At 39.3% G+C, this 14096-nt stretch overlaps 1 protein-coding gene across 2 annotated transcripts; it reads right to left on the bottom strand.

Annotated features, from left to right (window-relative positions):
- Nucleotides 1-4466: 4466 nt before the first annotated feature.
- Nucleotides 4467-12423, bottom strand: Tac1 (tachykinin precursor 1). Of its 2 annotated transcripts, XM_048337895.1 has the most exons (7): nucleotides 12333-12423; nucleotides 11786-11917; nucleotides 10771-10867; nucleotides 10242-10286; nucleotides 9727-9750; nucleotides 8263-8316; nucleotides 4467-5044 (listed from the first exon to the last, which is right to left on the bottom strand). In XM_048337895.1, the coding sequence occupies exons 2-7, from the start codon at nucleotides 11906-11908 to the stop codon at nucleotides 4995-4997; spliced, it is 393 nt and encodes a 130-aa protein (XP_048193852.1). In that variant the 5' UTR covers nucleotides 11909-11917; nucleotides 12333-12423; the 3' UTR covers nucleotides 4467-4994. The 2 variants fall into 2 exon arrangements, with proteins under 2 accessions (XP_048193852.1, XP_048193853.1); XM_048337896.1 differs by lacking the exon at nucleotides 10242-10286.
- Nucleotides 12424-14096: the final 1673 nt, after the last annotated feature.

Raw genomic sequence — 14096 nt, 5'->3', positions numbered from 1 at the left:
CTACTGAGTAAAATGCCTACATAAAAGGAATTTCACCATAATGTATTCCATGAGTGAGTGTTTGGTAAATAAATCAATATGTGAATGATTGAATCACATTGGCTGTGCTTACCCTGTGTACACAATCCACAGAAGTTTTTTCATTCAGGATAGAAGGATTTGGAAGTGTTTCCTGAACTTTAGTCATCAGCACTGTGTGCTATATATAGTCACATGAAGGATGGGAATGGGATTTTCATGGCCTAGCACATGTGACTTTGGATTTTTTTAATAAGCTTGACATTCTTAATAGGTCTGATAAAACTGACCTCCTTTACTGTAAGTAGGTTTCAATTAGTTCTAGTTTTTATTTGAGAAGTTAAAAAAAATCTGTCTGTGGATTAGTTGTATGTTACATTTCTTCCTTACTCCTGACACCTTTGCATTCATCTATTCTTTCAGTTTTATCTTTTGTACACTTTTAGTTCATGAACAGAAATAAGAACTCACTAGGAAAAGTTTAGAATGTCTAAGTCTTATTGTTCAACAAAATAATAAATTCAGTATGTGTTGATTCTTTTTTTTTTTTCCCCAGAGCTGAGGACCGAACTCGGGGCCTTGCAATCACCAGGCAGGCGCTCTTCCACTGAGCTAAATCCCCAGCCACATATGCATTGATTCTTGTCCTTGTATATTTGTCCTTCCTTCTCTCCCAGCTTCCATGCCAATATGTTCAATTTTATTACAAAATTGCTTAATTAACCCACCTACACACACATTTTAGCACTATTCTTTTTATTTTTAAAAATCATCTTTAAGTACAAAGGAGGTAGCATATAACAAAGCAGCTTATGAATGAAACGCATCTTGATTAGTATCACCCCTTGGACATTCTCACCTCCCTTACCAACTACCCTGTCCCTTATTTTTCTTACTTTTGTGGTATATGCACTCAATTCGTGACTCCATTCTTTCTCCACTCCTACTCCCCTTCATTCAACTTCCCTTTCCCTTTGCCCTACCCCCCCTCGGATGTACCCATTTCCTGATGTAGATTTTGTTGGGCTTTGTCCTAGTATTGCTAAAGATTGTATTATTGGATTATATTATTCTCCATAGAGTCTATTATACTTCAGTCAAATAATTTGTAACATACAGTGTGTTTACTTCCAGATTTATAGGCACATTCTAGCTTCTACAAATGAGGGAAACCATACAACCTTTGTTTCTGTGGGTCTGTGCATATTTCCTTAGTTATGATAAAATATCATTCTTTCTAATAGATTAGTAATATATATGAACACACACACGTGTGTGTGTGTGTGTGTGTGTGTGTGTGTGTGTGTATAAGATTTTCTTTATCCATTCTTCCACTGAGGAACGTCTGGGCTGATTCCATATCTGGGCTATGTAGTGAATAATGCTGCAATGAACATAGTTGTGCTGATGGCTTTACTGTAACCTTTTTTGTGTTCCATTGGATAAATGCCCAAGAGTGGAATTGCTGGGTCATATAGTTATATGTTTGGTTTTCTTGAGGAAATTTCATATTGCTTTCCAGAAATGTTGAGCAAGCTTACATTCCTACTAATGATATATTAGAGTTCCCTTTTGGCCATATCCTTTCCAACATTTGTTGTTTGTTTTAGCAGTATTCTGAAAATGACTTTCTAAAGTATTCTTAAAATGATTTCTTTGTTTACCATGTTCCTAATTAATTATGTCTTCTTTGCTTTCGTGTAGCAGACAGACACCATCATCTAGTAATCCCTTCAAAGAAGGTGGGTGTAAACTTTCTACAAACGACCTTAATTTGTGGAAGAAACTGAATGGCTGAATTGATCCACAGACCCTAGCAAGACTTGTGCCTCTACCTCAGCCTTCCCATCCTTTCCACTAAACCCAACTTGAAGTTTAGAAACCCTCCTCAAGTCTTTCATCTTGAGTGTTATTTCTCTTGACCAACATAAAACAAAAAATGAAACAGAAAATGAAGCAATCTTTTGGGTGGTTTATAATAGAATAAAATATTTCAGAAAGGGTACTGATGAAGATAATGTGGTTTACTTAAAGGAAATATGTCACCAAGGAAAGTAATGGTGAATAGTTTATAAACACAAATCAAACCTGCAGCCCTTACCTACTCCCTATTTACACTGTTACAGTGTTTCTGGGCCTGGAGGCAAGCAAGCAAGAGGGAGTTTCTCCAGGCAACACTGTGGGATTGTGCTATGGAGATTTACAGAATCTTAGAGCCAGAAGCACTAGGTACTAGCAACTGTACTAGCTACTAGCTACTGCAGCCATGAGCAACCCAAAGCACTGCAGAATGTGTGGTAAAGCTTTAGATTTAATTAAAAGCGCCTCCCAAATGCTGTTATTCAATATGCAGGCCAAATTCAAATGGCTAAAATATTGTATTCATTTCTTAGAGATACTTGGATGTAGCTAAAGATAACAGGTAACATTTCCTATTCCTGTGTGTGTGTGTGTGTGTGTGTGAGTGAGAGAGAGAGAGAGAGAGATTGTATTCAAAGTTTTACACATCTTAAGGCTTTACGTGCATCTCACTTAACATTTACTTAAGCTCTCTGTAATGGGTACTGCTGTAGTGCCAATGCTGCTGCTGAGGAAAATACAGAAAGATAAAAAGAATTTTATCATTAAAAATCATTAAGCAATGGAATCAGAATTCAATAATTTGACTCTGAAATATCCCTAGTTACCGATCTATCTAGCTATCTGTCTGTCTATCTCATCTCTCTCTCTCTGTCATTGAGATATTGCTTTGTTTCTGATAACATACTATATCTGTTGTTCCATATAATTAAGCATATCATAAAGTCATCCTAAATGACTGTATCACTTTCTTGCATTAATATGTTTGTTTAATCAAATTCATAGGTAGATATTTCATTATTCTGCTGTTTCTTCAATAATTCCATCATCATCTTGATTGTTTTCATATTATATAATCTCTGATCCTAACACTTCTTTACGGCTTATATTTGCATATTACTGTGATCGTAGTAATAATATTGTTAACACTGTCTTCACTGAGTGGCTAAATATATATTAATATAGTTCTAGTTATTTTATGACTAATTTTGTTATATCTTATGCAATAGACTATTACATGTTAGTGTTGATGAATGAAGCTCTAGATGATTTGCATTTGATCTACTATAAAATTTATAATATTCAAATGTATTGTATAATAAAGGAAAGTGAGTTAGAGGTTTTCTTTTTAAAAGCAAATAATTTCATTAAAGGTACAGAAGTTTAACTATGCCATGCCTCTCTTCTACAAATAGCTTCATTGATGAACAGAAGTCACCAATACAGGCTAAATTTATGAACTTTTGTTTATTTGTTTTTTGTTGCCAGTCCTGGGTCATGGACTCAGGGCTGGGCACTGTCCCTGGCTTCTTTTTTTTTTTTTTTTTGGCCAGTCCTGGGGCTTGGACTCAGGACCTGAGCACTGTCCCTGGCTTCTTTTTGCTCAAGGCTAGCAATCTGCCACTTGAGCCACAGCGCCACTTCTGGCCGTTTTCTGTATATGTGGTGCTGGGGAATTGAACCCAGGGCCTCATGTATAAGAGGCAAACACTCTTGCCACTAGGCCATAACCCCAGCCCACCCCTGGCTTCTTTTTGCTCAAGGCCAGCACTCTACCTCTTGAGCCACAGCACCACTTCTGGCGTTTTCTATATATGTGTTGCTGAGGAATCAAACCCAGGGCTTCATGTATACGAGGCAAGCACTTTACCACTAGGCCATATTACCAGCCCTGAACTTTATTTCACTAAATGGAGCTGTCCTTGCACTGATTTACCACCTGTCAGTGTTTCACATGTGGAGAAATCTGAATTCCAAGGATACTTATCCATCCTTTTCCCTGAATTAATACACACACTCTTCTCTCTTAGTTTCCTGTGTTTATTCACCAAGCATCTGCTCACCAGAGTTAGAGCTGTTAGCAATTTACAGGCACTTGTTGGAGACCCTGTAAAAAGGGCCTTGTGAAGACCTCAACTTTCTTTACTATCTTCTGACAAACTTTGTGAGAGTGGCTTGAAATCTTAGTCTTAGTGGGACTCAAGTGCATCTATGCTTCAGTTTAAATAGGGCTGAAATGGTATTATTTTGGTGTGACGTTCTACTCAGTAAGCAAATAACCAGTGGAATTCATCTGTAAAATAGGACAGATTCTTATCTGTAACCAGAAATCACTGACATACTTAACCAGGAGTAGCCATTACTTTTTTCAGATTCCAAAATGCATTTATGTTTTTCCATGAAGCATCTTATGCAAATGACTTAGCACAAAAATGTGTCTGGAGGTCCCAGGTATGTATATGAATTTCTGTGTGAGAATGAGAGCTACAGAAAAACTGTATTTTAACCAAAACAGCTTTAAACATTGCTTTTCTAGGAAAAGAAAGGCTATTGATTTGCATTAATATTAATGAAAAATACAACAAAAATGCTGGAGAAGATTTATTTAAAATGGTAGCTATCACAACACATCATAGAATGAATGAAGACATTAGAATCACATTAAAACCTTTAAAAAAATCTCTGTGTAGTCACAAAACATGACACATGCTGCAAGGATACAGATACAATTTCATAGCCAACTCAGTACATTTTCACGAGGAAGTAACCAATGGAAGCACAGGAACAGGAAGGAGTACCCTCTCTTTCAGCAATAATTCATGCTTCAGAGCCATGGTTTCTTTCTTTGGAGACTGTCATTAGTTGGTGTTTACTACTGGACTGGATACTGTGCTTTGTTGAGAAATTACCAGTGATACCTAACTTTGGGAGAATTATTATAATTACAACACCAGTTTACAACACATTGACACAATATGAAAAATAAACACTTTTTTGAGTCTTTAACTCATAACATCAATTGTTACTAAATAAATAATGATTACTCATAGTGCATCTTTTATTTTACTTTCATCTTCCATTGACACAAATGAAGCTAAAGGAATACATTACATAGTTTATTTTCGTCTTCTTTCATAATTTGGCATTGCACTCCTTTCATAGGCCACTGAAAACAGAGGAGGAAAAGATTTTTAAAGAGGATTCACTGAAGGAGTCAAAGTTCAATGCACACAATTCATTTGTGGTGAGGACCTACTTCAAGAAATCTTTCTGTGAATTTGATTTGTACATCTTGCAACCCTACCTTATTGTCTATTCTGATTAGAAGGGTCTAACTATAGAACCTTTGATTTCTTTGGCCATCAATTATATATAATGTATTTCCAGGATATAGTACAATGTTGATTTTCAGCAGCTTTTTCAAGCAGATACAGTGCATTATGGAAAAGAACCAGGCTGAAAGTAATCAATGTTAATAGGGTAAATGTGAAACATGGGGTTTTTCATGATAGAATAAAGATAAAAAAGTATAGTCCACAGGTTGAATGTAGCCTACCATTTGTTCTTGTAAATAAAGATTTATTGGAACCCAGACACAGTTGATTCATTTATGTATTACCTATAGTTGCTTTGGCTATAAAATGGTAGATTTGAATAGTGGCTACAGAGATCCCACGTCATACAAAGCCTAAAATATGTATGATTTATGCCTTTCAGAAAAAAGTTTATCTTTTTTTGAGGTATGTAAAGGTCTCTTCTTTCCTTTGGTATCTTCCAATGATAGATAATGTTTGAGATGAAAAAAAAATCTTCATTTGTCTGTATGAAAATGTGAGTCCACCAAACACAGCACAGTTTAACTTACCTCCTAGCACCCTGGCAAGATTAATGGCTCATCAAAAGGTATATAACATATAAGCTAGTCAGTAATTTATGTACTTCAACTTTCTAGATAAAATAGTTAAATTGTATTATTTTATCAATCATATATAATTTCATGGATCTGTAACTACAAAAGTTAAGGGCCAGACTATTGTAGTTATATATCCAAAGATATTTTACATCATCTTAGCTCATACTTTATAAGTTTCAGCCTGCATTATCCTGATTCTAATGTGCACTTGGAAAGTGTGCCATGTTTAAAGTACTGAATTTAAATTAAAAAAACACAAAACAAAAACAGAAGAAAAGACTATTAAAAACCAGGAACTCATCTAAATAGTCTTCTCAGTGAGAAGAGTTTATTAAGCGAATAGATGGGTAAAAGGTTCAGAGTTATCACATTCCCACTTATAACACTGAAGTTTAAAGCCCACATATCCCTGAAGTGAGGTGAACAATAAGGTAAGTGTTTTGCATCAATTATGTGTGCAAATCAGGGACAGAACAAGCTGAGCTCTAAATAAAGCAATTTGGATGGATGGTGAAGTTCCTTTCTCATTCTCTTTTATTAGAAGAATGATTAGCACACGTCAGTTCCTTATAAGTTTTAGGTAAGACAACTTTGTTCCACTGAGAAATGAAATGAATGTTAATTGAAGTACCAAAGACAGAGTAACTGTTTAGCTAGTACACAATGTCCTCTTCCAAGAGCAGTTTTTCTTATTTAGTCCTTGAGCTCTCTGGAACTACATGTCAACTGCTGTGTGTCTGAACTGTTGAGGAGTTGTACATTTATCAGATTGTTACATGGGGCTGTGGCTACACAATAAGATAATGATAACTGTTTCAATGAGTATATGAGAAAGTTCCTGGTCAATTATACATTGCATTTTTTTTCCTATTTTCTCTCTCTTGTGTTTTCTTAACTAAAATGGAAGAACAAAGCCTTAGTTAAAAATTGATCCTGATTCATTATAATGATTCTATTTTTATTATCTGTAATTACAGCATTACATTTTGTACCCCCAATCTGTTCTACATTGCACAATACCTATATTGTTTGTGAAGTTGAATATGCTCTGAAAATTTTTATCAGTTTTGGAGATGGATTATTGATGACTTATACCATTATTAAGAAATCCACAGGGATGTAAGAACTACCATGTATGGAGACAATCCAGTGCCAGAGATCCAATTTATATTTATATAAATTTATATAAATTATATAAATTTATATATATATTATATAAATATAATAAATATAAATATATATAAATATATATTTATATAAATTTATATCCCATTTCCAAAAGCTGGAAAATATTACAGATTAATAAAACAATAAGAATATTCTCATTAGATACACTTAGTAACATGTTTAAAACCTAAAAGTTGAGGAGGTCCATAGTTTTGCTGAGAAAATACAAAGATAGTGCCAAAAATTCAAAGTAGAGAAATAATATAAATATTAGAATGATTATTTTGTATGAATGCAAATACTCAAGAATAAAGTGAGCACATCCTATATACATTGTAGGAACAAAAATACTATCAATGAGTTAAGAGAGTTGTTGGTGAATTTCTAGCTAGTTAGCTGATTAATATATTAATTTAATATAACAAAACAAAGAGAATTTAAATAGCCTTTCCAAGGAATTTAGACTAAAATCTCCAAGGTTTGGATGTGCTTAAAATTTTGAGTTCCACTAAAAAAGTTATTGAGTTATTTAACCTTGAAACAAATGTGATGAATAGGTGTGCGTGTGTGTGTTAAAAAAGAGTCTATGTTTTTGTCATTGCATTGGTGATATAAACATAGGAGATATTATATAAAGGATAGAAACTAAAAAGAAGAAAGAAAGTATACAACTTTTACACTGAGTGAAATTATTTTTCAGGTTTAAAAATGTGTCATGAGACTTTCCTAAGGGTTTTGCAGCTGGATGATTTGAATGTGTTCCTTTTTGAAGGTATTGGAATGGACTATATTACTCCCATCCTCTCCAACATCCATTAGGACATTTACATTTTGACTTCTATGATTTCATTGAGAGCAAGGTATTTGTATAAGAATTTTGTGTGTTTTGTTATCTTTTGCATTGGAATATTGCCAAATCTAATGCCTTATAAAATTTTCTCATTTCACTTTGGTCATAAATGAACCCTTCTAATCTCTCTCTCCCACATCCATAAGTAAGGTTGAATATCAATTATGGAATAGATTTGCAGAAAAGAGGACTAGATCTGACCAAAAATCCAGGGTGTGTATGATTTCATAGGTAGACACTGGTAAAATTGGTGATTTGAAGGAAGTAGATTGACCTTATGCTGTTAGGTTAATCAGCTGTCAATCCAGTTTGACTACAGGGCTTTCATTAAATGTGTTTTCAGGAAGTGCTTATTTAAATCTATTACTCCTGTACAATACTTCCAAAACTATACCTGACAAAAATAACAGAAGTAGCTTTGAGATACTATTTTTAGTCATTATTTTATACATACCAGAATTTAAAGCTCTTTTGCCCATTAGTCCAACAAAGGAATCTGTTTTATGCCCTGGAAAAATACATTTAGGGGTATTTTAATATGTATGTCTTTGAGGAAATAAATTGTTACAACTAGTACAAAATAAAACAAGCTTCTGAATATATGCCTGTATAATAAATATATATCTATTTCAATTTTGATAAGCCCCCCCAAAGTGAAGATTACTTATATCCTATATATTGTGCTAAAATAATAGCTTGAAATTAATTTTGTCAATTCTATATTTAAATCTAATTCTATATTTAAATCATTTTATATTTTCTCTATTACTTTACACTTTGACTATTGCTGGTTCTTGAGGTAGCTTTGGTTTGAGGAGATTCAGTTTACATTTGGGTGAGAATAATATCCAAGCTATTTCATGATGTGGCTGAATATATTATATTTCTTAGCAAGTGAACATTACTAGTTAAATAAGATACCTGTCCTTACCTGCCCTTGATGACTGAAATCTTCCAAAACATCATTTTTTAAAAAAAATTTTAAGAATACGTTTTAAGGAAAATATATTAATTTCAACAGTGGTAGGGTAAATTTGCTTTTATTATATTGAATTTCGCTGTATATAATTTGCTTGAAAAACCAAATCCTTAGCATGAGCTATGAATAACATTTGTTTATTCTTAAAGATGAACTCTTTATAAAAGGTTATAGTTTTAAGGCTACCTGGAGATTTTTTTTTTGTTTTTGCTTTATTATTTTTTTTATTTGTTGGGTTTTTTTTTTTTTTGGCTATATTGATGCCTACCTCCCAGTGAATCAAATCCAAAGCAGGGCATGTAACTGGACACTGTGATTAAAACTGACTCTTGGGATTCCCTAAGAACTGGAGTCCATTAACTAGCAAACAAGAATCTAATGATCTTCTAGAGCCATAATTCTGCTATCCTCATAGCCCTAAGACAGTGATTTATAGAAATACAGGATAAGAACTGCATTTCTATCCATGTTTACTTTCACTGTGGATTCCCTATTCAGATATTCTCCCATTCTACTTAATTGCTCCTGGATGTCACCCTCCAAATGAGGGCACTATGGGAGTTATCTCACTGAGCTAAAATATAAGTTTTGGGGTTCCTGCTGTGTAAGTATGCGTGGAGGACAGGAGATGGAGGCATGTGATGGATTTCTAACCCTAGTACTAAAATTCTAAAACTAGCAGTTTACACATGCTAAAGGACTTTCATTTTTAATTTCTCAATGTGCTGGTAAGTGGTAAGTATAATATGCCTAAACAGCAGACGTTATACATATTAACCATTTACTTAATCATATGGTGGGTGTGAGTATTTGCCATTCATATATTGTCTTAGTTAAATATATTAGACCCTTAGTGGTGTCTGAAAATAGTGTAGTAAAGTAAAATTCAATATAATTAATATTAGCATTTGATACACGTCAAAATAATTCTAAACTTACTTTTGTGAGAGATCTGGCCATGTCCTAGAAAAAAGAAAAATGTCAGAAAAACTTTTTAAAAAGTTACTTTGTATCTTTCATAAAGAATTACAGAATAAATTGATCTTCAAAATATGGAACATTATATGAAACTATATGTGTATATGTATATATCCAAGGAATAGCAGGACTATATATATAATGACTATTAAAGCCTAATATTTAAACAAACAAAAAGAATGTTTATTAAATGCTTTTTATGAACCACAGATTCAAGTCTAGGGCTATGGGGCTCTTGAGGCCTGTTATTAAGGGTAAGGCTCTATTGTCCACTGTCTTTGAGATTTGTACCCCATTTCAGCTCACATATACATATGCACGCACACACACACACACATACACACACATTGAGAAAGAGACAGAGAGATGCTATTTCATAAACAGGCCTCCGTAACAGTTTGGTTTCAGCCAATATTTGCTCACTTTCTTATGTGTGTATTCACAATAGGAAAAGAAGGAGTTATAGGAATGTTTACCATAAAGAGCTTTTAACAGGGCCACTTGTTTTTCAACTGAGGAATCTGACAAGAGATGAATAGACATTAACTATTCATACGTTCCAGAGATGGTGCAATGAACTCAAGAAAAGGAAATATTTCTATCACACAACGACAAGGAGCAGCAAAATCTAGTCGAACCCCAGAGAACGGCCCCATGTCGGCTTTCACATGCTCTAGGACCAATTAGGGCATACCCCTGGAATCCCTGTCTTCTCCCTCTTTGTGGTTTGGATCATTAGTCTAGGAAGTGCTCAGCTAAGGATGATTCCTCTTTTCGGTTGCTTTAATACCGTGAAGCATGAGAAATGGATTTCGGCCTGCATCACTAGGCAGTATGTGTGCCCTGGAGGTGCAGGCCAGTCCTGCCCTGGGAATTACAACTCTCCTGGGGTGGGGATCTCTACCCAAAGACTGGGAGACACTTGAGTGCTCAGAAACGAGCCCGCAGACAGGAGACAGGGCGGTTTGCCTGTGAGATCTAGATTGGGATTGTGGCTCATCTCACCAGCATCCCGTTTGCCCATTAGTCCGAAGAACTGCTGAGGCTTGGGCCTCCGGGCGATTCTCTGCAGAAAATGCTCAATGGGTTCCGACAGATCTTCCTGGGGTGGGGGTGGGAGGGAGAGGACACAGAGAAATCCATTGTGAGATGCACAGTGACCCGCATCATTTATTCCCACTGTGCCCTCTGGAGCCCAGTGCTCATGCCCCAGGTGTTCTCAGTCTTGCCTTGGAGTGGTCAGAAGGGGAGGCTGGTGGGGTCCCAGGGCCCAGGCTGGCTGCCTCTTCCACAAAGCCAGCCCTCTCAGTTGGGCTGGGCACAGCCTCTTCCGGCCCTGAGTGCTTTCTGCTGGCCCTTGCATCTTGGACACCATCACCCACTGAACACACTGCCATCTGACTTGATTTTGTTTCAGGCATGAACTTGGGGACCCCTCCCCCCACACACTGCCCTTAATGCACACAGGTGCCTGCATATTGGGATTGGGTTGAAGGCTAACACATTTCACAAACCACTCTCCCTAGGCAATTTTCATTTAAAGCGCCTTCAAATTCAGTGTGAAGTCACGAAGTTAGCTACTCATCTCGGCCCCTCTAAATGGTTCTCAACCAGCCCGCCCTCCCCCCCCCCCCCCCCCCCGCCTCCGCCAGGCTCGGAGTTTCCAAATGCTCGGGCCATGCACCTGGAAGAAGCCCCTGAAACCCCTCATTCTAGGAAACGACCCCCTGCGGGATTTCCAGGCCAGTGAGGGCACGGGCTCATCGGGGACTTGTGACCACACTCATTCAGGGGGATCCTGGACCCCCTATGCAGCCCCTCAGGAGAGGATTTATTTTCTGCGCACCAGCAGGGCGCTGAGGACTGCACCCCTCTTCCAGCCCACCGCGCACTCCAATGCGTCTTTTGGCGATCTCAGTTCCCGCCAGTCTAGCTCGGGTCTTATGCAGGGGGAAAAGAACTGTTTGGGGGAGCTCGAGAAGAATTGCTGGGGGGCGGGGGCTAACCAATGGGGTCTCACCTTGACCTGGCTAATGTCGGACCAGTCAGACCAATAATTGACATCATCGTTGGCATCGATTTCCGCTGCAAACAGCTGAGTGGAGAGGAGGAACAAGACGGCAAAAGCCACGAGGATTTTCATGTTGGATTTCTGGAAAGAGTAGGGAGGAAGACCAGAGGAGAGGGGATAATTACACACACACACACACACACACACACACACACACACACACACCCCTCTGGGGTGGCCACTCACAACGAAATTCAGTCCTGCTTGTGCCAAGATAAAATTCAACGGCTCAACATCCCGCCAGTTTCCCCCAAGATTCCCAAATGCTTTCCCCCCAGACTTTCCGCCCCCCAGACCCCCAACCCACGAACCCGCACAGTCCCGCCTGGAGGCTCTGCAGGCGGGAGACAAAGAGAGGCGTTGGCACTTGCAAACCCAGTTTCTGGAAGGTGGCTCCAGTGGCACCCCGAGAGTGAGCCTGTGGCTGCTGCCTGGGACCAATGCTCTGCGGGAGAGCCAGGGAGCCCGGGCGGGCGCCGCGGGGTGCGGTACTCACTGCAGCCCACCGGTCCTCGGGGGATCCTGGGCTCCGTCCGTCCGATGGCGGTCTGGCTGCTCTGCACGCTGGCTGCGGCGAAGGTGGAACAGGTCCGCGCTCTTTTGCCTGCTCCGGGGCTTCGCGGTATTTATCCCAGGCGTGACGAGTCTCGGGACCCACGTGACCCTCTCCCCACGCGACTTTCTGCTCAATATTTAATTAGCCGCCTCCTCTCCCTTTGCTTGCGTGATCGAGAGTTTCCGAGCCGGTAACCCGTCGGTGTCCGTAACATCTGGACCCAATTGGGTTCAAAATGACGCATTTTGATCATATCGAGGTCTCGCCATCCAATCCCGTTCCGCCTGCCGTCGCCTTCCCTCGGAAAACCTGACGCCCCCTCCCCTCTCCCTCGGAACCTGCTCCGTGACACCTGAGATTACTCATCCAACAAGCAGAGTGACTCATCGCTCGGACTTCGGGCAACTTTTCTGTTTCTGGAGACATCGGGCTAAGTTGCACTTTTGAGAACCGTTAGAAAACTTGGTGCAGAAAGACCTTGCGAGGGAAAGCAGCCCAAGAACATTCCCCCGTAGTTGGAGCACGGAGAATTTTCCCTCCAAGCTCACCTTTCCACAGTCCTAAGTGTTTCTGAGCTAGAGCAACAACTCTCCTCCATCAATGGAAACACTGCCAGTTACCCAGCATTCACAGAGGGGGGGATTTTCATCCTCACAGCCTTGCAAATGACGGAGGATTTATTTTACACTTGAAAGAGAATTTAAGCGTGGCTTTGCACGTAGCCTCAGTTGTACATCAGTGACACTCTAGGACATCTTTTATTCCCAAAGGTCCTTGGGCTCATCAGGAGCAGGGGATGAAAGAGGGTTGTCGCTTCCTCCTTACAGGTTCTTCCGGAAGATTGCAAAGGCAGCTAGCCATACTAACGGGACTCTGTTCACAGTTACAGAGTTCTCTACAGAAAAGGAAGCATAATAAAGAGACTAACTGGGTGGTCGATGGCATTACTAGATAAATAACATCTGTCTGTACCACGCAAACGTGTCCGTCATCGCTAATTAAACTAAGTGATATGACATCTGCATCGAAGTGGAATTGCTTGCTCTTAGTATCGTATCTTAAAAAATATTAGTTATGCCTTTAGTATAGTGAACAAGAGAAATAAAAATTTGCAACTTCTTCCTCCTCCTCTTCTTCCTTCTTTACCACCACCCTCCTCTTCTTCCTCCTTCCTCTCCCTCTTCCTCTCCTCCTCCTCCTCCTCCTCTCCTCCTCCTCCTCCTCTCTCTTCCTCCTCCTCCTTCTCTCTTCCTCCTCCTCCTCCTCCTCCTCCTCCTCCTCCTCCTCCTCCTCCTCCTCCTCCTCCTCCTCCTCCTCCTCCTCCTCCTCCTCCTCTCCTTCTCCTTTCCTCCTTCTCTTCTCCTCCTCTTCTACCACCACCTTCTCCTCTTCCTCCAACTCCCTCCTCTCCCTCTTCCTCTCCTCCTCCTCCTCTTCCTCCTCCTCCTCCTTCCCCTCCTCCTCCTCCTCCTCCTCCTCCTCCTCCTCCTCCTCCTCCTCCTCCTCCTCCTCCTCCTCCTCTTCCTCCTTTTGTTCCTTTGACTTGGGCTGGCCTAAAACCACAGCCATCCCAGTATCAGCCACCTGAGTAACTGGGATGACAAGTGTGCACCATCATGCCCAGCTTAGTTGAAGCGGAGTCTCACAGACTTAGCCCAAACTAGCCTTGACCCACAATCATCCTGACCCCTGCCTCATGAGAAG

The sequence above is a fragment of the Perognathus longimembris genome, chromosome 2, assembly GCF_023159225.1.
Source record: "Perognathus longimembris pacificus isolate PPM17 chromosome 2, ASM2315922v1, whole genome shotgun sequence".
NCBI lineage: Eukaryota > Metazoa > Chordata > Mammalia > Rodentia > Heteromyidae > Perognathus > Perognathus longimembris.
This window is presented reverse-complemented; position numbering and strand designations above follow the sequence as displayed.

What these genes read in the sequence shown, in the direction of transcription:
- Tac1 (XM_048337895.1), bottom strand. Translation starts at nt 11,908, where the DNA reads ATGAAAATCCTCGTGGCTTTTGCCGTCTTGTTCCTCCTCTCCACTCAG. An exon ending in TGGCCAGATCTCTCACAAAA is followed by an intron (nt 8,317 to 9,726) that starts GTAAGTTTAGAA and finishes GTATTTTTCCAG; the next exon opens with GGCATAAAACAGATTCCTTT. An exon ending in CAAAAGAGCTTTAAATTCTG is followed by an intron (nt 5,045 to 8,262) that starts GTATGTATAAAA and finishes CTCTGTTTTCAG; the next exon opens with TGGCCTATGAAAGGAGTGCA.